The 25,616-nt window shown below is 37.0% G+C and overlaps 1 protein-coding gene across 18 annotated transcripts in view; it reads right to left on the bottom strand.

Moving 5' to 3' along the window:
• Positions 1–25,616, bottom strand: part of NPAS3 (neuronal PAS domain protein 3) — an 829,192-nt gene that overhangs the window by 567,928 nt on the left and 235,648 nt on the right. For 11 of the 18 annotated variants that reach the window (XM_023623775.2, XM_070241873.1, XM_023623780.2 and 8 more), the window contains one exon: positions 9,212–9,456. In XM_023623775.2, coding sequence (XP_023479543.1) covers positions 9,212–9,456 — 245 coding nt within the window. Of the gene's footprint in view, positions 1–9,050; positions 9,102–9,211; positions 9,457–25,616 lie in introns of all 18 variants that reach the window. The other 7 variants (XM_023623732.2, XM_023623740.2, XM_070241874.1 and 4 more) reach the window with 1 other exon arrangement.

Below are 25,616 nucleotides of genomic sequence, written 5' to 3'. Positions count from 1 at the left end.
TGTACCCTTCACCTAGCTTCCCCTAATCTTAGCATGGAATGCCTTTTAAAAATAATTATTTTCATTGAATTATAACTCCTTTGCCTTTGAATAGCCTAAAACTGTTTTCTGGGGCCTGGCCTGGTGTCGCAGTGGTTAAGTGTGCACACCCCACTTTGATGGCCTAGGGGTCACCGGTTTGCGTCCCGGGCACGGACCTATGCACCGCTCATAAAGTAATGCTGTGGCAGGTGTCCCACATATAAAGTAGAGGAAGATGGGCATGGATGTTAGCTCAGGGCCAGTCTTCCTCAAAAGAAAAAGAAAATGTTTTCTGAATTTGGACACCATGGTAACATTTGATCTAAAAAGAACTGGTTTCTACACATGAGGCACATATGTTCACATAAGTTAATGTATAACATATATGGGGGAAAGGGCTACTACAGCCAGCTGGTGACATATGCTGAACACAGAAAGTGAACTCTCCTTATTACAGAGGAAAGTGTACTCAGTTGGGATTCCAGAGGCCCAAATTCCAGTCTCAAGTTTGTTCTTGACTTTGTTTATTAGAAGTTTCACTAAACTTCTCTCTACATCAGTTTTCTCAACACAGTAGCAAAGGGATTGAAACAGATGATCTGTATTATCTTTAAACCCAAGTTCTGCTGGCCTTCTTTTCCTGCCCAGACTCTGACATTTGCTGCCATATTATGGACCCAGAAAGGATGTGAAAAGCTGCAGTCAATCAGTATTCAAAGCCACATTAGTCTTACAGGTGGAGGTCACCACGTGTTTATTAAGGCACAGCTAAGACTTATGCACAGTATCTAGAAAGCTGTTTCTGAAAATTAAAGCCACAGTACAATTTCAATCATATAAAGCAGTCAGAGGTGACTCCTTCTTTGCTATGCCCATGAAATATTATTATCTGCAGAGTGCTGAAACTATATATTGTGCTTTGCAAGAGGTGATAGGGCTAACAAAAGCACATTAAAGAATTCCAGCCCTAAAGAACAGAGCACATAAACTTGAAAGTCCTAAAAAAGGGAGTACAATGTAGCATAATGCAATGTCACAGGACGCCATGACTAAAATATTACATTACCAAGAATGAGCAGAGTTTTTAAACTAAGTTGGATATGATATAGAATGTAGCTACATTCCCTAAAATGTTGTCAAGAGTAAAAGCAAATCCAAAATATATAAATTTCTAGATTCATATTTTATCTATATCACATACCTGGGGCTTATTTAATTTAAAACGTCATTGTGTACTGTCTTATTTCCCTCTCTTTTATTTATAATGATTGCATGCAGCAAATCTTGATAATAAACAGATATAAGTTTTTAGAGAAGAAACTACATCATATTTTTGAACCCACACCACAAGGGAGACACGATACCTTCATATAAAGGAGAATTAAGTCAAAGAGAAAGAAAATAGAAGTATTAGCAGAATATGAAGATTTAGAAAATGTGGCTTTTGACGTTACTAATAAATAGCTTCAAGAAACCTAACAGTCCCAGGAGAGGCTAATTTGAGACCACTGCTAAATTCTTTCTAAGGCATTGGGGTTTGGGATTAGAGAGTAAGAAACCATCCAGACCAGAATCATTTACAAAAAGAAAATCCCAATGAGAAAACTGAGGTCTACAGAGGGCTTTGTAACCCAGGTCACACGGCATGCTCAATTTCAGCAAAAGTGCTTATCTTCCTTCTTCCCTTGTTTTCTTTCACATTTCTTTCTCAATAAAGGGTAAATACCTCTGAGGCCAGGATCACACCTTACACTTTCTCTATATCCCCCTTCTATACGCAGCAGAGACTTACTAAGAGAAGGTACTCAGATATTTGTTGAACAGCCTTGAATTTATACACTCAAGACACTTATGGGTTTCTTGAGACTATTGTTTTTAACTCTCAACTCCTCAGCCGTCAACTGGATATTACACGAGAGAAACATGTTAAGGGGAAGGCCCTTACAGAGCCGGGACTGGCAGTTCACCCTGGGGGCTACCACTCCTCCTAGCTCCTACCCAATACACCGTCTATTTTCTCCTCCGTTTCACACTATTCCATCATTCTCCCTCCATTTTCCTTCTGTCTTTCCTTTTATTTTTACTCTGTTTTTTTTTTCTTCTTCCTAGCTTATCATTTAGACCCACCCATAACTCTCATCAGCATTATTTAGCTCTGCTAAGAGCAATCTCAAGATACAGTCCAATTCCATACCAACCAATTTAAAAACATGGTTAAATCCTTTTCCAGGTACTGCACATAGAGATATAAACATACAAAAGATGACCCAGGCTGTTCCATCGAATAGCTCATCGTCTAAATTTAGAGACAGGTACATTTAGAAAAGAATTATGAATTGATATAAAGCAACAGCAGACTGTAGAAACTGTAGAAGCAAGCTATGAAAAGAACTGACTAACGTTCTAAGGAAGAAGAGAAGATTTACATGAGAAGGTGACATCTGAGCTGGGTTTTGAAAGATGAATAGGAATTCAGCAAAACTAAAAGAAGGAAAAGGGCATTTCAGTCAGATGATGGCATGACAAAGGCAAAAAAGCATGGTTTTTGGTATTCAGTATTGCTACAGAAAGAAGAGATGACAGTGAAGAGAGGGACAGACTGATGAATCCTATGTAGGATGCAAACAAGTACACACACACTCTTTCGTCCACAGTTCCAGAAATCTCCAGAAATAATCCTTAAGAGGTGTTCTGTTCATGCTCATCCCTCTTACACCTTTGCCATCACCATGAAAAGAGCTTCTGCCACCAACTGGGAGAAAATATTTACAAATAATATACTCAACAAGGGGTTACTTTCCAAAATATATAAAGAACTCAACAAAAAACAACCCAATCAAAAAAATGGGCAGAGAATACAAACAGACATTTTTCCAAAGAAGATATACAGATTTACAAGAGGCACATAAAAAAATATTCAACACCACTATTTATCAGGGAAATGCAAATCAAAACTACAATGAGATATCACCTTACACCTGTGAGAATGGCTATAATTAACAAGATGAGAAATAACAAATGTCGGAGAGGATGTGGAGAAAAGGGAACCCTCACACCCTGCTGATGGGAATGCAAACTGGTGTATCCACTATGGAAAACAGTATGGAGATCCCTCAAAAGATTAAAAATAGAAATAACATATGATCCAGCTATCCCACTACTGGGTATTTACCCAAAGAACATGAAATTAACAATTCAAAGAGACTGATGTACCCCAGTATTCATCGTGGCATTATTCACAGTAGCCAAGACTTGGAAGCAACTCAGGTGTCCATAAACAGACAAATGGATAAACACAACATGGTATATATACAATGGAATACTACTCAGCCATAAAAAAGACAAAATTATGCCATTTGCAACAACATGGATGGACCTTGAGTGTATTATGCTAAGTGAAATAAGCCAGAAAGAGAAGGACAAACACCATACGATTTCATCCATAAGTGGAAGATAAACAAAGACATGGATAAGAGAACAGATTAATGGTTACCACCACCGGGAAGGGGTTGGGGAGGGCAAAATGGGTAAAGGGGCACATATGTATGGTGATAGATAAAAATTAGACTATTGATGGTGAGCACGACGCAGTCTATACAGAAACTGATATATAATAATGTACGCCTGAAATTTACACAATGTTATAAGCCAATACGACCTCAATAAAACGATTTAAAAAAGAAAAGCGCTTCTCCCAGGTGTCTGCTGCCGCTTAACAGGGGACAGACCTGAGCTGAACCCTCAGCAAGGAGACAAGCCCAGCCAGAGCTGTGGCAAGAAGTAGAACCAGCCAACTAACCCCAGCCTAGATCTGCCAAGCCCCCAACTAGCCATAGCTACATGAGGAGTAAAAGCTTTCTGGCATACTACAGAGATGTTGTGATGCTTGTTGCCCTGCAATGGCTAACTAGTACACCTGAATATTCACAGGTTCGCAGTCATCACTCTCACAAACAGGCATTCCTTGAGTCGATGTTTGGGGTTGAGGGCAATTCTAGATGCTCAGTAGTGCCAAATGCACTAAGAAAATGGTGACCAGTCAAATTCTTTGACAGTGGCATGTGGTAAGAAACCCGTGATGCTTTCTAACATCCTTCATGCTGAAGGTAGACTAGAGACCCCCTTTGTAGATATTAAAGCTTTTCCTGATAAAATATGAAACTTCACAGAATTAGAGTCTGAGTCTGAGACTTACTCTGCCATTATCAAGCCCACATTTGTCAGAAAGCCCTTCCTGATGGGTGTCAGACATGACAATTGGAAGCGTGGTCAAGTAAATATTGCCTGTCCCATAATGATGTAAAATAGAAGAAAGTAAGATTAGTTCTTAAATGAACTTCTTTCAGAAGTCATAGCTTCACCAGAAGATTTAAAAGGATAACAACGTAATTAAAAAGACTTCCTAGAAGCATACCTAAGAAAAGGCAATTATATTGGAGGCTGGCCTGGCGGCATAGTGGTTAAGTTCACATACTCCGCTTCAGTGGCCCAGGGTTTGCAGGTTTGGATCCCTGACACAGACATACACACTGCTCATCAAGCTATTTGGTGGCGGTGTAAGTTTCATTCTTCGATCCTACACTCCTAGCCCTACAGGAAGGCTGTGTTTAGAACCTAAGGGTTCAGTCTGGGTTCTACCATTTGCCTGTGTTAAAAATAAAGAAAATAAAGAATACCACAGGCTGGTACACATGCTATGTACTGATTCTAAGAACTTTTATTTTGCATGGTCTTTTAATAATGAGGAATCTGACATTTGCCCCCAAACATGAATATCACTTGGTAGAAGTAAATATGTGTCAGCACCCAGCAAAATGCCAGAACAGGAACTAGAAGACCTTTGAGCTGCTTAGACCAAGACAACCTATCAGACAGTCTTGGAATCTCGATCTTCTGTGGAAACAGAACAATATTATAAAATGCTATCGAAGTTTTGGGGACAACCACTGCAGTTGTAATTCAATGTTCCGCAGAAAGGTGTTCTCTACTCAGTGACCCTACATGACCATTTTAAATGAATCCCTTAAACATCATTGCTTAAGTAACAGTCTGGTCTTTGGCTAAGGACATATCCTGGGTTGCTTAAGTAAAGACCTGCAGGTCTCTCCTCTCAGAACCATCTACCACTTAATTCACAACAGATGCCTGAAATAGCAAAGGGAAATTCTAGGAAAATAGTAAAGTTCTTCCCTAATGTGTTCAGTCAATTTTAATCACCAGTTGTCTTACATATTTTTCAATTGTTTCCTTCCAAAGACCAAAAATGTCTCATATTTTACATATTTCAGCATTCTTGCCTGTCACATACATGGGCCAATTGTTTAAAAGTTGCAACGTTTAAATTGAAATAAAACTTATGCTTACAGTGGTAAATATTCCTGGATTAATAGAGTTGCAGCAGATACACTTCAAAAATTGACTGAAGTCTCTGATATTAGAAAGACAGAAAATTTATCTAGTTTTAGCAAATGTCAAATCAGCAGCTATTGCTTTTAAGATTAATAAAAGATATAATGGTTTCTAGATAGCCTGTAAATAGAGATGACTATGAATGGAGAAGTGATTTACCAACAGTCACCACAATGAGATTTCTTTAAAGGTTACAATCATCAGTTATTTAGTTGAAACACTGCTGAGAATGCCTGGTCATTTCTTGAATAATGCATAATGTTCACTGTAGATTTGATCTGTATTATAACAATACAGATATTTCTAAAATAATGGAAAAAACTATCTGTTACCTTCCAATTGCTTAACATATCATTTCCATGAAGTAATTGACTCAGGACATATTACACACTGTCACCCGAGTGTTCTTTCTGCAAGCATAACTTGTAATAATCTGTACACAATGAGCATCACAAAACAAACTCATCAACCTTTATAGACTTTTAAGAAAAGATGTGATGAATACAGGTTAGAGTAAAGGACCTTTCTGAAGCAGTAAATTAAAATGATTAAATTCCTATACAGTTGTGTGGGATAAATTTAAATTTAAGCTTTGAAATTTAATTATTAACATGAACAACCCATCACATTAAAAAAAATGTTGCCTACATGATGTAAGTACTTTTCATATAAATTTCCAAATGCCTTTAGGTTTATTCAAGAGACTGCTTGGAGAAGAATGAAGTATAATGTCTACAGTTTTATTGTTGGATTCTGAACTGCACTTCACATGATGCTGCAGGCTATTTATATAAGCTTGTTTATCCATATGAACTTCTTCAAGGGCACAACATAGAAGACCTTAATAAATTAAAATGACTTTCTTTTGATGTTGTTGTTTCATGAATGTTTGATCAGAATGAGTAGCAGGTTTGCATTAAAGAACTAGAGTAAAGCAATAAAATATACACATATTGTACAGCAGAACCAGCTTACGGAAAGTGCCCATTGCATTCCTAGCAACTTTTAAGAGCCAGGCAAACAGTATAGAGTCACTATGCTTACATCTTTAGTTGTAGACTATCCTCTGTTTGCTAATTGTCGGAGAATACACATACCAAATTGGATGTTCTGACATAATCTGGATGGAATTTTTAAAATACTAAAATCTGTTCTCTCTTTCCAGGCTCCTAAACATCCACCCAAATCTCCCCATTTTTCACCCTAACATCACCATGTCCTTCCGTAAACTGAAACACTCATGAGAGCAAAGACCATATTTTATCTTCTTCTTTATCTGTCTTTATTATAAGCAGTTATAGAGTTGAGTTGATTGAAGTCCATAAAGTAAAAATGCATTATTAGTTACAGTCCAAAGCTAAGAGAATTCTCACCTAGTATGCTTGATGATGGTGATAAAAACCAAATATCACTGTTAGAAATGAAATGATATAATAGAAACAGCACTAGGCAGAAAGGCAAGACAATGAGATTCTGGTTTTAGTTCTGCCAACACAACGGTAAACTGGAAACTCTCCCTACATCAATTCTCTCACCTGTTAAATGAGGGCATACTTCTATATGATTTATGATTTTGCATCTTTAAAAGGCAATGATTCTAAAAGTAAGCAGGATCATCACATCACAGAATAACGGACAGATCATGGAACCATTAGATTTTCCTACTTTGGTAGCCACAACTACCAAGGAAGCCTATAACTACCAACTTCTATAAAAAAATAAAATAAAAATAAGGGGCCGATCCCATGGTATAGTGGTTGAACTTCAGTATGCTCCACTTCAGTGTTCCAGGTTCATGGGTTCAGATCCTGGATGCAGACCGACACCACTTGTCAGCCATGCTATGGTGGTGACCCACATATAAAGTGGAGGAAGACTGGCACAGGTGTTAGCTTAAGGATAATCTTCCTCAGGAAAAAAAAAGAAGAAGATTGGCAACAGATATTAGCTCAAGGATAATCTTCCTTAGGAAAAAAAATATATATATACACACACACACACACACACATATATGGTGATCATGTTCATTAAAAAACATGGAAATAAAAGATAATTATGCCAAACAACTTAATATAAGTCTAGTCCCTCAATCAATGTACTTCAAATTTAGTGAGTATATTTTGCACATTGTGTGATTTCTAACCTGTTGCACTTATCTCTTCATGTTGCATGATTTGGAATAAACACGAAGACAGCCTACTGAATGAACTCTAACGTATACAACATATTTACTAGAATTATATTCACATCCTTAGCCTGGGAAAATTCACTACTCCTTTAACATCTGGAACATGGACTGGTGTATTACCAAGTTGACATCTACATTCTGAAGGACAGAAGGTCCCCTTGACAGCTCCCTCTGTTGCATGTTCTCCTCAACCTTTGAATGTCATTCTTACACTCTAGAGCAGGAGTCGATGAACTATGGCTTATGGGCCAAATCCACTGGCAGCTGCCTGTTTCTAAGCACAGTTTTATTAGAACACAGCCACACCCTATTTACGTATCATCTATGGCTGATTTCATGCTACTGTGGCAGAGTAGAGGACTCCCCAAAGCCTATTTACTATACGGCCCTTGACAAAAAATGTTTGCCAACCCCTGCTCTAGTGGAAAGTAACCTGTTATAATTTAAATTCTAATTTTCCTTCTCTCATAAGCATAAGAAACACAATCCCTAAGTAACAATCCAAAGATCTGAACAGATTCACACATGCACATACACATACATAATGACACCTCTTAGCACAGTAGACAGCCACTGTTTTTGACTCTTCATTTTAATTTGAATCCCGTAAGAGATTTGAATCCTGTACTACTCCCCACTAGTACCCTTTCCTACAAGAGCCAAGAGTACAGGGACTTCAAAAGTAGTTATCATGGCGTAATCACATAACTAAAACACCTAATTCCTCCCCCAGAGGTGGTGGTTGCCTGCAACTCCGCCAGACGTCCAGCTTTATTCTATGCTCATCAAGAGTCTAGACACAAAGTTAAGGCACAAGAAACTAACAGATCCCTTAAGTCCCACGCCTTGAATAACACATCATTAAAGATAGAGAATCAAAGGCCAACACCACATATACATCAATAAACATATGCATGCATATTCATATGCTAAAAATGCCATAAATTATTAGGAGTTTCAGGAACACACAAGAAAATACCTCTCAACTATCAGAGTGAAGAAGGCCTAAAATTTTAAAATAACAAATTCTGAGGGTAACTGCATCAAGGATTTGGAGGGCAAATATAAATATATGTTTGTATTTACAACTTTTAGGCAACATGTTTAGAGACTTAAAACATTAATACACGGATTGATTATTTTGTTCATCAATAAAATCAGGATTCAAAATGTCTGCTACAGTTGGACTCTGCTCCCTTCCTCTCTTTGGTCACTAAAGACAGAAAACATTAGCTCCATCATTTAACAAATATTTTCATATTCCACCCATCAATAATAACGTACACATATTAGCATAACAAATTAAACCCACAAAGCACTTTAATGTAAGTCATTTCATTCTCATTTCTCTGAAACCTTATATAAAGTGACAGAATATTCAGGCTGACAAACTTTTTGAAAATAAAATAGAAATAGAAGAGGTTTATTTCACCTTCACATGGTGTCTTTCTCATGCAGAGTTCAGATTTCCACATTTGTATCCCTTTAAAGGATTGAGATGCAGGAAAAGAAGAAAGGATGATGGTAAACATTTCATCTTAGAGACACCTATAGACCACCATATTCCAGAATGAACAGTGGCTTAAGACTTACCTTTTACTGATGTGTTAGGGGGAGGGCCTTCCATTCGCAAGTTCCACGGAGGGTCCCCCTGGTTAGCAAAGTCCCTCATTTTCAGATAGCTAATTGTAAGTCGAATTATGGATGCCTTGTCAAGCTGGCTAGTGATGGCTGCAGGAAGAGGCAACAACTTGGCCAATTCATAGAACTCAAAATTTTCTTTTCCCCGGCGGGAGCGAGCAGCATCTCGGGATTTCTCCTTTCTCAATGCTTGTAAACTGAAATCAAAGGAGTGAAAAAGTGTTGTTTAAAACGTGATTCTGTCATCGGACAGAAAGCTTTTTTTTTTCTATTTCCTTTCTTCCCCAGCAAAAATCTACCAAAATCTTCTTCAAAATTCCAGGGCCATAGTAAAATGAGCTCCAGACAATGTCCACTAAAACCATAAATTCTACCGCTGGACTTTTATGCCATTGACTCAAGTGCAATGAGGAACAACTGTCTGCTTGTTAGGTTTTTTTCCTCCAATAGTCGACGCATTGAGATACATTCATTGTTTTCAAGACATAACATAAGATTTACAGGTGATGCTTGATGCTATCAGCTATAAGTAATTTAAAAGATTGGGCTTGTAATATATCTATTCTCAAGACAATGATTTCGTTCATTTAACTGTTTATCACTATGGGATCTTTAACCATCAAAAGGACACATTTTAAAAAATTTGTTTCCATTATCATCTTGGGGAACAAAGGATAAACACAAACCCCATTCACAGAATCAACAAATAAAATGATGATGTGTTTCCAGGCCTCAATAGGGATCACAAGCTTCAGTCAGATAAAGAAAACATCTTACTGAAAAATGAAGATTTAAATGTAACTTTATAAACGTGCCGGTGATTGGCTGATAAGAGAATACTTTAATTCTTTATTAATGGACATACATTAGTAGATGGATAGATTCTCTAAGATACCAGAGAATAAAATATATTGCCCAGAAAAGTCAAACTTCAAGATAATATAAATTTAATGTTGAAAGATAAAGCCCTGTAAGGGTTATTAAAATTTATAAACATTATAGACATATTACTTCACAGAAGAGGCAACAGGTGAGATCCAGCATTTCCCTTTAACTATTCATGCGCATTTCTGTTTGAAGTTTGCTCACTTTGCTGAAGGCAGATTCTGGTGGAACTGAAGTTGTGTGTGAGCACCTGACAGGAGAATTCCATCTACTTTGAATTGCTCTGTTTTGTGTCTGACAAAAAAATAAATTCAAAACCAGACCCTGATGATAAGTATTTGGGCAATATTTATAGTACCACTGTACTATTAAAATCATTTGTAAGTATCCATTTTATTGAACTCTGAAGGCATCTGAAATCTCTGAATCTAGCATTCTTCCTTCCCATTATAAAATAACAAGAAAGAGAGAACCAAAGGAGGAATCAAGACCCAGAGGAATCGATCAAAATGAGTTCAGCAGCGTGGCTCCAACTCTATTAATATAATATAGACAATATTATTCCATATTACATTCTAGCACACCTGATATTGTTCATGGTAGAAACACTGAATTCACTGCAGACACTCAGAATATCTTATTGAATATCCATGTAATTTAAGTAATGCCATAACGCTTTGGTCAAATACTTGCTAGGCCAATATCTCAACCAGTTTCACTCTATTAAGAAAATATTCTATATTAGCTAACTACAGTCATGTGCTGCATAATGACATTTCAGTCAATGACAGACTGTATATATGATGGTGGTCTCATAAGATTAGTACCATGTAGCCTAGGTGCGTAGTAGGCTATACCATCTAGTTTGTATAAGTACACTCTATGATGTTTGCACAATGACGAAATTGTCTAACGACACATTTCTCACAATATATCCCTGTCATTAAGCGATGCATAACTGTAATGTATTTCTTAGAACTAGACACGTTAATGCTATCATTTTCAGAGTCACAGCAGTCTCAGGTGAAAAACCTTTGTCTCTTGATGTGGCAGGTGATAACCTCAGGCAGAAATATCACTAATTTACAAGGAAAAGACACGTTATGCCACTTATTTCCCAATACCTTGGCTAGCCTCCAAATCTATAAATGCTCAATTTTGGCTTATTGAAAACCATGTAAATAAAGTGAGAGAGGCCTTAAAATCTGACATGGTATAAGTACAACCGGAATCCAAGTTAGCATCTTAGGATGAAAGGATGATTATGCATTCTTCCCTTTACGTAATGAAAGCAATCTCACACCATTTAAGTCAGCTGTGCCAAAATTTGAACTATGTCTTTTGACGTGTTTTCTCTACCAGTTGTGGAGTGCAGTGCTTCAAGTACAGAGACCTGACGGCAATTGGACTGGAGGAGCACAGCCCCAGCAAAGCAAGCACACAGTCTCAGGCGACTGCTGCTTTGGGGGAAGGCATACCTGGCGTTGCCAGATTGCTGGTGTTGCTATTTCTAGAGAACAAAATCTGAATTTTTACATGGCATTTCCAAATTTTAATATATTTAGTAATTAAAGCTTTTTTAAAATCATGCAAGCCAAATAAAACATGTCATTTAGTCAATAAGAGAGCAGGGACTCATTTTACAAATGGCTAATGATTTGGGAGGCCAGTCTTGAAGGTAGTTTTACATGGATGTTACATGTAATTTTCTTTTATTAATGTTACTCAAATGATCAAAAAGGGACTCATTTGTTATTTAATTAATATAACTAATACTCATACTAGGAAGTTCTCTATTCAACTAAAGCAAGTAGAGGATTAGGCAATTATTCTGAAATTAATATTAATGCATAATTTTATCAATAATCTGAGGAAAAAAACTAATCCTATGGGGAGGCAAAGCCCAAGATCACAGGGAACAACCCCATAGGCTCTACAGGCTGGGTAGAGGAGAGATGGTTTCCTATGTCCTCTCAGGGAAGGAAGTCCATACGTGGACACTAATGCCTTTGGATGCCTTGCCTAAACAGTGCCCTCTGACCGTGACTTTTCTAAAATACTACTGGGCAGAACTTTTTTTGTGTGTTCCTGTCCCACCTCCTTATTGTTTTTCCCTTCTCTACTCCCCTCTCCCCCGCGCCCCACTTCCTTTATCTTTTCTTAACCCTAACACACACTGTGTTACTCTATTTAAGTAATCTTCTTGGCCATAATCTTAATAACAAAGAGTTTCCATGACTCCCACATCACATCATTATGCAAACACTATAGTTCCGAAGACTTTCAGAATGATAGCACTGTCTGTAATGAGGAGTAATTGGTTTTGAGGGCAACAGCACTAAAATACAGTCAAAGGATTGTAAAGGTTGTGGAAATGCTGACAGAACAGATGAAGCTAAAGACCTTAGGACAATGACATACATTGTAGATTAATCTTTTGCATGCTTTTGTGAAGTAGAGACTAGTTATAAGCAAATTGAATTAAGGACAACAATAAAATCTAAAGTAAACTTTGTATTTATACATTCTGTTCTAAACCAAAAAATTACGTTTGGATTTCTAGAATACTAAAGAAAGAATGGATCAGTTGTATGTGAATAAGAGTTATGGTGCCAATCTCTGCTGTCTAAAATATGATTAAACTTCAGATTCACAATAAGTTACTCTCTGGGCCCAAACTCCTCACTGCTCTAATGATCAACCACTTAGACTCTGAAAAGCAGGAAAAAGAGTTTCTTCATTAATCTTCCGCAAATCAAAATTTCAGCTCTCTTTGACGATGATATATCATCTCACTAATACTTACCACTACCATCAAAAAACAACAAATTCAACTACTATTTCAAAAAGCACACACATATATATACGTATCTGCAAATCATATGCAAAAATACGGGTATATGTGTATATTTTGGGAGTGACAGTAAATTATTCAGATCCTCAAAAAGGGTCCATTACCCCAACCAAAAGAGTAATAACACAATGCCTAGAATTTCCTCTTATAAGGTTTAGAAAGTTGGATTCACTCCTCTTTTTGTCATTGATGTTGGTAGAATTAATTTATCCTAAACAAATATCCCTGGTTAAAATAATATTAATTAATGTATGTTTCCATTCAACATTTTGAAACAATTTTTACAAGTCTCTGAAGTTATACCTTTAAGCATAGATAACAAGCAATGGAAAAATTTTTACCAGTAATGAAGATTGAGAGGACATCGCTTATTAAATGTAAAGTGATTCTTTTTTTTTAATTCTCTTATGGATTTTAAGTTCCTTTGACAAGTTGTGCATTTTGTGGAAAGAGTCTTGGTGAAGGAGTTAGAAGACCCACCTTGGTCATTTGCAGGCAGTGTGATTCTAAGTCAAAAAGTCGAGCCTCAATTTTAACATCTTGTAACATGAGGATGACAAACAAGGCAAATTTGGCAAATCTCCTGACAGCACAGCAATGGCTCATATGCTAATTTTCATAGTAGTATATTGCAGACTATAAAGCAGTAAACTCCTTGGACAATTCTAGATTTTAACAATGAAGATAGTTTGTAAACTCTAAATGTGGTAGAGTCTACTTCAGAGTTTTACAACAGAGAAGAATTCTAAGAAGTTGGAAAGACTTAGAGATGCTCAAAGTATAGTCAACCCATCCTTAACTTTGCTGGAAGCCCAGGGGTTAGGAGTGTGGGCTCTGTAGCCAGATCACAGGTATTCATATCATCACTCAGTTACCAGCTGGGCAACCCTGGGTAGGTCTCTCAACTTCTTTAGGCCTCAGTTTCCTCATCTGGAAAGTGGACATTATAATAATACTTCATAATATCTTTGAGAGGAGTAATTGATCTAATATATGTAAAGTGCTAAACGTCTGCCATACTGTAAACACTATATAAACATTAACGATTACTATTATTATAAAACTTATCTGGGGAAAAAAGTCCAACTGTTTTAATCTTAGTACCACATCTGATACCATGCTATTTCTCCATAATTCTTCATAATTTTCTTTAACCAAGCTTCTTTTCTACCACCTTTTTTTCCGACTCTAGTTACAGTTTCTTTAATTCTAAATACCTGTTTGTTTTCTTCATTGTTCTCAAACCCCTTTCCCTACTGCCATTTATGACCTTTGCTTTTAGTAAATTTAACTTCCCATGTGGGTACAGTAGAAATCAAACCAAGGGAAATAAAATCAAAGGCCTAACTTCTGCCTGGTGACAACGCTAAAATGCCTATTTATTAAACTCCTTCCATGTTCTCTTGAATCATGATTATCACTTTCTTGAAGTTCTGTCTGACGCCTCTCTCAGCATGTCATCTACACTAGCAGAGGGGTGAGGTTAAGTGCATAGACTGTGTAGCCAGATGACCTGCATTTAAATCCTGGCTCTATAACTTACTAATTATGTAAACTTCAGCCAATTATTTAACGTATTTTACCTCAATTTCTCTTATCTGTGAAACGGGATGATAATACTATCAGCTGCATAAGGTTCTTGTTGGAGTTAAATCAACTTTTGTAAAGTATTGACAATGGTGCCTGGCACACAGCAATATTGTGTGAGATGTGTTAAAGGGAAACCTAAGCTCATTTCACACTGATTGTTCTATGCATTGAGGTCAACAATGCTCATTTGTAATGTACACTCTGTCCTCATCAATATGATTTCTATTTACTGGTTCTGATATATTAGATTGTGTACTTAAGTAAAATAAAACTCCTTTATTGCAGATACTGATTTTTCATTATAGTCCTCCTTATGCCAATGGTCTATCCACTGTATACCACAGGTATATCTCATGAGTTGTTCAAATAAAAAAAAATAAATGTTTCATTAATGGAAGATTAAAGACTTATAAATAAATATCTTCTGTACTAGGAATAATAAGTGGCCATTTTTCAGTTCGCTCAAGTAGAAAAAATGGCATTCAATTGCAAGACAAGCAATTTTGTTTACACATAAAAGTGAACATCCAAACAGGTGTTAAGGAAACGGATTACTCAGGAAGATTGTGGAAACTTCTCTGGAAAACTTCAGAATTGAAATGATAATTATTAGTCAGAAAGAGTATATGTGTACTCCTAGCAGGAAGATGATCTGTCAAAATATCTTTCAAGAACACCAAAAATCTAAAAGTTCTCCTTGATGTTAGGCAAAGGCCCAAATCCAGGACCATGGAGAGCTCACCCAGACCATGTGGTGCTGGGGGAAATATGGAAGCATAGCAGCATTTGCAGCTTGGGCCTCCACACTGAGGACAAGGCTGACTCATGAAATTCTACTTGAGCCAGAAACAAGCAAAAGATAACAAACCCCCCCCCAGCCCCAAAAAAGGTAAAGAACAGGCATTGCCACCGTCACAAAGCCAATATTATGACACTGACTCAGGATTTGCAGTCTCTCTGAAGCTGCTAAAGAGCTGGATAAGGGTGTCAGTTGCTTACTGGGCCATTTGTCCATGGTGGAAAAAACACAACTTTGGATTTGATGACTCATTAAATTAAAAGAGGTAAGTTATCCTCTGTAGCTGATAAAATTTAGCTTTGCAAAATTGATTACTTTGGTTTCCTACTTCACAGAAATAGTTATAATGATTACGGAAATAATATAGCTGGAGATCTACAGAGGATAACAAAGAGCAAAAATAATAATTGTCACAGAGGAACAACAGAAGTAAGTCAACTTAATCAAATGTTTCTTCCTCTCCAATGACGACTTCATAGCCAGATTTTTATCACGGTTTTTTTCTAATTTATATTTGTGGAAAGGCTTCTGATATTGACATTATCGAAAAGTCCACAGTATCGCTACATGAAAATCCTCTAAGCCGTACTTTTAATACCTTCATGTAAACTTTAGAATACAATAACCAGACTTTATAAAACAACACAGCATGTTTTGGTCATCGAACTGTTGGAGAAATGAAAGTAGGGGTCAAAAGCACTTGAAATTTTACCTTTTTAAAGTACTTCTAAGGAACCAGACAGGCAGGGTTCTATGGATTTTCCTACTTGTTTTGCTTAGGAGAACTCAGCACTACACACTTCTACTATTTATCAATTAATCTGGCATGCAGCCTCAAAGGAAGAAGGTCGACCTGTATTAAAAATGCAGCCATCAAAAATTCATCAAAGACTTCAGCATTTTAACTCATGAACCTTTGAACACCTGCATACTTATCAGATCTCTGGTCATAGTTAATGGTGAAATCTATAGTTACTCCAGTACCTACACCTGCCCTGACATGAGCTGAATGAGGAGCTTTCCCAGGGAAAAAGTACAGTAAAGATTCTATAAGCTCTGCTTGTCCTCCCTTCATTACTTCCGACAAGACAGCCCACCACACATTGACATCACATAGAGTTCAAAGTCAATCAAATCAGCCTGCTACAAAGAAACAAAAAATCTTTCAAGAGTACTTTTTTCCCCATGATTGTAAATATCATCTTTTTTACAAGGTAATATAATTGAGAAATGTATAAATACCTATTACCTGGTAGGATTATGCACAACAGAGCTCACAAATTGAAGTTTTTTAATGCTCACCAAGAAAAGGTAATAATTTCAGAAACCTTCCTTTAATGTGTGAAGAAAGCAGCATAGTACATGCTGGAAGTTAAAACTGGAACCTTCAAGTTCAAGGTAAGAACTCTGCTGCTTAACTAATGCACTGCTCATAGCTGTCATCATTAATTTATGTTAGCCTCTGTAAACATCAAGAGTATAATAGGCCAATTTCACAACTAAATATAGATGCACATTTTGCCCTTATATAAATGGCAGATTGCTGCCGTAGATCATCACCGCGGCAACACGTCAGTAAAGATGCACTGTTTGATGGTCTGATGCTCACACAATATATAAAACCAGTTGTAATGGTTGTTTGGAAGCAAAGTGTAACATAGCAGCAAAATTTCATTTGTTCCACAAACTCAGGATATATTAAGCTTGGCTGACAAAGACTGTTTGATGTGGTAAATCAGTTTGACCTTCATTCTTGCCTTATTTTTCTCATTTAACATGTGAAGAGATCATTATTTTTCCTTATGCAAGAAAATATCATGAAATTGTTTAAAAATGTGTCAAAAACATCTGTAACTGCTAACATTGGATAAAGTATCAAAATCAAGATGCAATCTTAAAACTTTTAAACTGAGATATATTCTGACTGAATAACTACGACCCATTTTTGACTTATGGTAAAATAGATCAAAAGAGTAATTAAAGCCATTCAATTGAATGCCTTCCCTCATCTTCAGAAAATGCCTTGTGTATGTTTGAACTTAATAATTAAATTAATTGGTTTTAGCCAATGAGCATTTTCATTCTTAACACTTTAAATAAGAGGATTTAATTCCAGAATGAGTCATTAGAATAGTAATAAAGAAAGCTGAGAGGTCCAAGCAATCCTTTTCAACCGATGTTCACCTTGATTCAAATAACCCTTGAATGAACCGCAGCAAGACCAAACTATTCATTGTATGCTTTAGTGTCTGCCAAAAACCTCATGAATCAAAGTGTTTTGTTCTTCATTTTCCCCAAGAACTTTAAGCTATACAACTGGCAGTTCCATAATAAAGGAAGAGCCACGGCTTTACCAAGTAATTTCTCCCCACCCAATAAATAGCACTTTACCTTGGGGCAACTTGTATATTTTACACCTTAAACTTCTATTTACCAAATCAGCTAATCACTTCACAATTGAACTCAGAACAACAAAAAAAAATTATCAATTAAAGTGGTTGAAACTCCCGCAAATTATCATTTAGGAATGAAGTAATTGCTTTCATCAGGGCAGAAAAGCCCGCCAGAACAGAAATGTCACTTTAGATTAGTGTTCTCACTCCTGAAGCTATGGATGACACAGCTGATATAAGACTAAATGCCAAGACCAATCAATTGCTTTTGTGGCTCTGCTCTGAGCTGCTGTAAAAGGGGCCATTTTCTAGGATCTACTCTTCATTATAGTAAATGCTATCTCCTTGGTAACATAATTCCATTTCTCATAAATTCTGTCTGAGAGTATTGTCCTAACAATGGATGTTTGTGGAAAAGAATGCTGTTGGTTTAATGCACAGAATTAAGTGTGAATGGCTGTCAAACTGCTATAGTTTACTAGTTCTTAAACATAAATTGAAGTCTTATACATTAAAAAGAATTCTTGGGGAGAAATGAATGTCCTGAACAAGGGTAAGGTAGCGTATTCGAAGGTTCTGTGATGCTGATTTAGAATTTTGACTATTTTCGTATTTATCTGTTCTGTACATTCAATCAGACAGTTCACACCAGAGGAAGGTGAACACTCCCCTTACTTTCTCTGCAGTGTAGTTTGGAAATGTGAAACCTCAGAAGAAAATATGGACTCATTAGGCGACTGCATGTGATTTGTGAACAGCCACAACTGGGTTAAAAGAAAAAAAAAAGTGTTCTTTGAGCTGAGCCCTTCCTGGAAAGCATCCAGATCTTAATTTGTATTGTTCGTCCCCCTGAAGTTACAAGAAGCTGGGTTGCAGGCTCCAATTAAAAGGAAATTGAAGAAGCTAATATAGTGAGAAAGCAGCAATTGCCTGCACTGCTCTCTTCAGGTCTGAAGTTTAGAAAGAGATTCAGGAGCACGGGTCTTTGCCCGACATGGGATAAAGGCTTTTTCATCCTGGCGAGCACACATGTGTAACTTCCATTAACAGTAACCGGAGTCGTGAGCACACATTGAGAGGAAAGTCTACTGCTAAATATTTGAGAGTCAGAGCATCTCTGCCGAAGGGCAAAATGAGAGAGAATGGTGGGCACCCTGTGATGGCAGGACGTTTCACTGACTATCCAGAGGGCACTTGCTGGAACTTCCACCACTCCAAGGGAACTATGGTACTAATTTTCATAATATCAATAGGAGGAATGTACACAGGTTGTGTCTGCTTTTTAAGATTATCCAGTACCACCAAAGAACAGTATGGACCTTAAGATAATAATAATAAAAGCAAACATCTTTGAATGCTTACTATATATTTCAGATCCCTGGGGGGGGGGGTCTAGATGTTTTAAACATTATCTCATTTAATCATGCTTGCCAGTATCAGCAATGAGGGGGGGAAAAAACTAACAGCATCTATGGAAGGCAGATGATCTGTGCTGGATATATCTGATACTAAAAACAGTGTTGCTTTCAGCCCCTATTTTGGGGGCCACTTTTATGGGTTTTGTACTTTCCCTCCAAAACTTTCCACACTTATCCCTGAAAACTGGGCATCATCTTGTCTCAGAGGGCTTTCCCTGGATTCTGGACTTTCAGTGCTAAAAGCAGAACAGTCCTGGGCAAACCAGGACAGTTGGTCACCCTGGAAGTATTATTGCCCTTCATCTCACAAATAAGATCAAAGCACAGAGAGGAAAAGATGGCTGGAGCTGGAATTTGAACCTTGAGAGGATGACTCATGTACATTTTCCTTACCGCTGCACCTCCCCGCCTCTACAGAAATAAAGTCCTCATCATTCCCCTTTCCCATTGTATTTGTATGACAACAAAGCCACGTGTAAAGTTTTATTTAATTTATAATCACCCAATAAATTCCGTAATAGTAGTTATGAAAACACTAATTCCTTAATGAAATATCCAATAAAACCTCTATTTTTCCAGCTTATAAACACATTCCAATTTGGAGTAGATAGAATTGCTATTAATTGCTCTAAGTCCCAAACTAAATTGCTTTGGAATTCAAATTCGAATGACCTTTTCTAGAGGGAAAATTCATTTTTTCCTTTAATTTTTTTTAAGTGTGATTTCAAACACTTTTGAAAGCACAACTAAGTGGAAGAAAGCTTTTGAAAACTTTCAAGCTTGATGCGAGAAACTTGGAAAGGAGAGAGCATGCTTTGAGAAGTCTGAAGATCTTTAAGCATGAAAAATGAAAGTTATGGTCATGTGAACACGGCCAACACAGCACATGCTTTTACTTGACATCAATGAACACACCAATGTACTCTAACTGCCCGCATTCCTTTGTGAGAGTGAGATAATTAAGGAAAATGGTCACTGTTTCCTTAAACATCACAACCGAGAATACAGGTCCATCAGTCTTAAGAGACCATATACTCTATCCCCCACCTATCTGACTGGTTTTTTAAGATGTAATTTTACTCAACCTTTCATCAAGATTCCAAAAGCACAGTGTATAGTTGCTGGTGGTGCAGACTGTTACTATTTCTAGAGAACGCTTTGGCAAATACACATCTGAAGGCTTAGAAATTTGTCTTCTTTTGACCCAACCTGACTCAGGATGTGATTATATTAGCAGAAGAATATTCACTGCCTCTTTGATAAATAAACTTTAGAAACAAATTATGGAATATTCTCAAGATATTGAACAAGGATGTTGAAAAAGATCTTCAATGACTTGGAAAAATGTTTAGAAAATTTACAAAAAATTTTACAAAATTTACAAAAAACTTACAAAAAAACATGTTAAGTGATAAGAGACAGTCTATAAAGCAGCATGTATAATGGGATTAAACAACTAAATAGCTATAGTCTACATAGACAAAGAAGTAAATATATCCATATCTGAATTAATTTCCCATAAACAAAAATGTTAAGATTGGTTATTTCTACAGGGTGGAAATTCCTTGTGGGGGGAGGGTAGGAAGAAGAGGAGGGAGGTAACTATTTTCTGAGGTTTCTTCAATAAACATGTATTTTTTTTACTATAAAAATTACTTTTTGAAAAAACAGTAAAAATGTAATTTTACGGAGTCCCAGTTGAGCCTTTGAAGAGCCTTGATGCTAAAGGTATTTTTCATTTAATAAATGGTTTACCTGTTAGTGCTATTAAATGTCATCCTGTCACCACTTCTTGCAATAGTAAGGTCTGAAAAATATTTGGAGAAATTGCTTGGCTTGGTCATTCCTCTAAAAGAGAGCTGGAATTGGCACAGCTGGGAGAGGTCCTCGTGACTTCTCGAGTGATCCCACAAAGGTCTCCAACCAGATGACGGAGACCTTAGCCACACAGTCTGTGTTCCTGTGTCCTTTGTGGTCCCTCTAAACCCAAAAGCAGTGATTTTCCCAGTGTACAGCATGCCACCTGCTTGGTTAGGGATGAAGTGTGGTCACATTTGGTGACTGATTTTTTTCCAAGTGTCACTAACCCCTTGACAACTTGATGGCAACTGTAGATTCTAACAGCAAGAAAACAGACAAACACACAAAATACTGCATATAATGGGTTTCCTGAAGCACATTCTCAGATCCTGACTCAGCTCTAGGTTAAGAAGTGCCACAAATGATGATATGTTGAGATCTCAACCAAGCTCTCTAACACTGACCAAACTATTATAATCAGTATTATTCATTGTTAGTTTCATTGACCGTTGTACTTCCCATTTTTAACAGGTTTTGACCCTTGGTGGTAAGGTGGCTCCATGCCATTATATATATGCAGCACCCAAGATGTTTTTATGTGCCAGGGATTACCACACAAAATTTAATTTGAGGAGTCATGATATTTTGCTGAGGTACTTTATAAAGTGGGACAACTTAGGAGATGCCTGTTTATTTCTAGGCTTCCATTACTCAGTGAGAAACCAAGTCCTCTTTGTACTCTAAATTCTTTTGAAAAACCCTGATAGATGCTTAGTCCTCCCATAAAAATCTGACTTTGAGGAACTACAACAAGTATGTTACTCTAAAGCCAAAACTAGTTACGTAAGAGGATGATAGCACTAGGAAACATTTCAATGTATAAAATAAATGTTCAAAATATATAAAATAAAATAAGGATAAAGTAATTAGGCACATTTTCTTGTTTATTTCATAAGTTTGCGAGCTGCTTATGGAGAAACAGAAGGTTGTATCCTAATATAAGTACACATGAAACTAAAAAGACCCAGATCTTATTAATTCAAAGTCAGCACTGAATTTCCTGATTTTGAACAAATAATTACCATAATTTTAACAGTACCACGAAACTGTCGATAGAGAATTCTCAGACGTAGGAAAGCATATGTGATTTGAAATCTTATATAAAAGGGACTGCTTAACTGAAATGGAGCAATGGAAGCCAGTGATTTTCTCATTTGGCCCCTATCACCGAACCTCCATAAAGAACCTCAGTATCTGATTTTAAAAGCCATCAAATATTGGATATATTGAAATAATTGAATAACAGAAAAACGCAAAGTGTTTACCATATGGTTGAGCATTTCCTCCTTGACCTGTCAGCCCAATATGGTCCTTGACCAAAATGGATATTCTACTGCCTTTACCCACCCACAGGAGCTTTACAAGGAGCCCTTTCTTAAATTCACCTTCTATCTTCTCTCTGCATTTCATTTCATTTTGTTTGGGCTGAGATATTCATCTTAAAGGATTTTCCCTCAAGGTTTCCTTTTGAGTTATCAGCCAACAAAAGATCACTTAAGTCTTTAGTTTCACTTCTGAAAACAGCAGCATTTCCCAGCAGCACAGTTACAAATACAAAGACAGTGTAGAGATCAATGAGTCACCAGGAGCAATGGGCAACTTTGTCATGTTCCCATGGTTGTGGACCTGAACTACTTTTCAAAGACATACATATACGAACACGGGCACACACACACACTCATATAGACACATCACAGTTTTTAGGGGATTGAATTATATATGTGACTGCCTGTAGCTATGACTTCTCCAATTATTCATCACTTCCAAAATTCTTAGGGGGGGTATTTGAGCCTTACTAGCCTTAGAAAAAGTTGGCGTTTTACTAAATGTGCTGGGATTGACCGTTAAATGCTGTGTTTTGTTCCTCCTCATTTTTGCCCCCTCATTTTCTTCTACACAATTTCCTCTCAGAGAATCATTCATTTGATTTAGTCATATCACTTCTCATAACATTCATATATGCCAAAAGAGTGCAGAGGATTTGCTTTTATGAATTATTGTTAGTCTAGCGTAAATGAATTTAAGTTAGGGATTACAACCTCAAATACCTGCAAGATCCAACAAAATTATACAAGTGAATTAAGAGAACTAGGTGAAAGACAGCCACGCAAACCTGATAATAAATGGCAACTGTGTCTGACTGCTGAATAGGTAAAAGGGAGTGGTGGGGACTATGGCAAATGGAAGAACACTTGCCCAACCAACAGAGGGCAATCATTATTCAGGAAAAAAACATTTGTTACTACATGAGAATGTACACCCAAAGTTGCCAGGTCCTCCTTTCTAAGATAAGCCAAGAATCTAAAATTTTAAAATGTAAAATCTTCCTTTTTTTTTAAATATTGGCATGCCATTTAAAAAATAAAACTGTTTGCAGGCTCCTATGGCTCTTTGGCCTGTTGCAGTTAGCAACTGTGGTTTAATACCATTAACAGCCTTGCCTGAGAGTAGACTTTAATTATAGGGTACATAAGGTGGGGATATAAAGATCTGTAGCAGTCAGGTAACATTGAAGAAATGGGGGAAGAGACATAAAATGCAGGGCAATGAGGAAAGTTAGATTGGAAGAAAAGAAGTCGTAATTATTAACAGTGATTTTCTCTGGGTGGTAGAATTTCTGCTTTTATTTTACTCTGTTTTACAAATTTCTATAAATAATCAGGAAAAATTAGATAAATTTACTATTCCATAGGATTTAACGTATTATCAAAAGTAGCTCAGAAGATTTAAAAAACTCACGTGTATATTTGCACATAGATTCATTTACCACATTAAGCCATCGAGTTTCAAATATTTAATCACAAGTGAAATTTCAATCAGTTCACCATGGTGGCATCACGTATAAAGAAATTTTTGTTAAACATTAAAATAGCCCTTTTCACAAAGGTCATCAGAGTGCAGTCCCTGAAAAATTAGTCATTAAATTATGTTAACAATTTCTTAAAAGTATATACTAAATGAGACTTTGTTGTCATTAGTGCAATAATAATGTTGAGAGAGAGCATCTCGCATGCATAGTACATCCTCAATAAGTTTCGTTGAAAGATGATTATGCTGCTGCTGATCTGAACGTCCTCAAAAGTCATGATTAAAAATAGTAAACAACACATCAAGTAGTAGTGCTATCGAAATTAAATTTACCCAGTAAATCAGTCCTCGGATTGCTGGTATAGTGAAAAAGTGAAGGCAAGGAAAAGAAACAGAAATACTCTCCGAAAACCGCATACCAAAACCTTGACTCACAAATTCTTCCCTGTCAAAAATATCTAAATTCTCAAAACACAGTCTCATCCCCTTTCTACACTCTGGCAGTGGTGCTACTGAGCACCAAGCAGAGGCAAACTGAGCCGAGAAGGAGAAGGAAAAGTCAAGAGCCTGTGTAGCCTCTTTGTTAATCACACACAGTCGTATTTAGAAAACTCAATCGTCGCAAATCCTTCCTCTAAGTTAGACAGAGGTACAACTCTAAGGGACAGGGGAAAAATTTTTAAGGAGGAATCCTAGATCTTCACATAATTATTGAATCTCTTTGCAAGATCTGTGTGTTTGTGTAATCAGAAATACAAAAATGTGAAAGAGGCAGTGCTCCAAAGAGACCATGTAAGAGATCAGAGAAAGAATTCAAGATGGCAGGGCACCCACAAATTAAGGTGTGTTATTACATCTCTACGCGTTTCAGAACGACTGTATGAGACAGACACCTAGAGAGGCCTTTTGAAATTCAAAACAAATTTTGGAAGCACTGTTTTCCTACAGTTTAATCTCTTCTGCTTCTGGTTATGGGCTTTTTTGCCTCCTTTTTTCATTTATTTTTTAATGGGCTTATTTTAAGAGTTTTTGAGCATCTGCTTCCCTTATTGGGGTATCTGTATCCTTCTCACTTTCTACACAGTCGGCCGTCAGTATGCATGGGTTGGAAATCCATGGATTCAACCAACTGCGGATCATGCACTAGTATGTTTATGATCGAAGGTTGGTTGAATTCATAGACGTGGAAACCCGAGATACCAAGGATGGACTAAGGGACTTGAACATCTGCAGATTTGGGTATCTGCAGGGGCGTCCAGGAACCACAGTATGCTCCTAGTCTCTGGTAGTTTCCCTTGTGGATGGAGGCTGACAACTCAGGTGGAAGGAATATTTATGATGTCTATGTGCAAAGTCGGCTGCTTTATGAAACTGATCAGAATGGCACAATTCTAGCCAATTTCACTCACAGCAGGTGGAAGCAAGAGAACATTCCTATGTAAGAGTCAGAAACCACTCTTCAGCGGCAGCTTCCAGGACTGATTGTACAGTAGATCTCAACTGAAAAAGCAAACACACACACACGCACAGCATGCTGGAGGGCAGCCCAGGGCAAACATGCTACAATTTGTGCACGCCCCCCCCAGATGCAATACAGTAAAGGATGGTATAGGCCCAACTGTAGGCTATAATTTTATTGATAGACTCTGATGACATTATAAAATCCATAAGGGCAAAGAGCAAGTGATTTGCTCATGTCACTAGAAATCCAATATAAAATTACAGCTTTCATTTAGAAGCCTTTTTGGAA

Source organism: Equus caballus, chromosome 1, assembly GCF_041296265.1.
Source record: "Equus caballus isolate H_3958 breed thoroughbred chromosome 1, TB-T2T, whole genome shotgun sequence".
Taxonomy (NCBI): domain Eukaryota; kingdom Metazoa; phylum Chordata; class Mammalia; order Perissodactyla; family Equidae; genus Equus; species Equus caballus.
The sequence above is the reverse complement of the archived record's forward strand: the minus strand, read 5'-3'. Positions and strand labels throughout refer to the sequence as shown.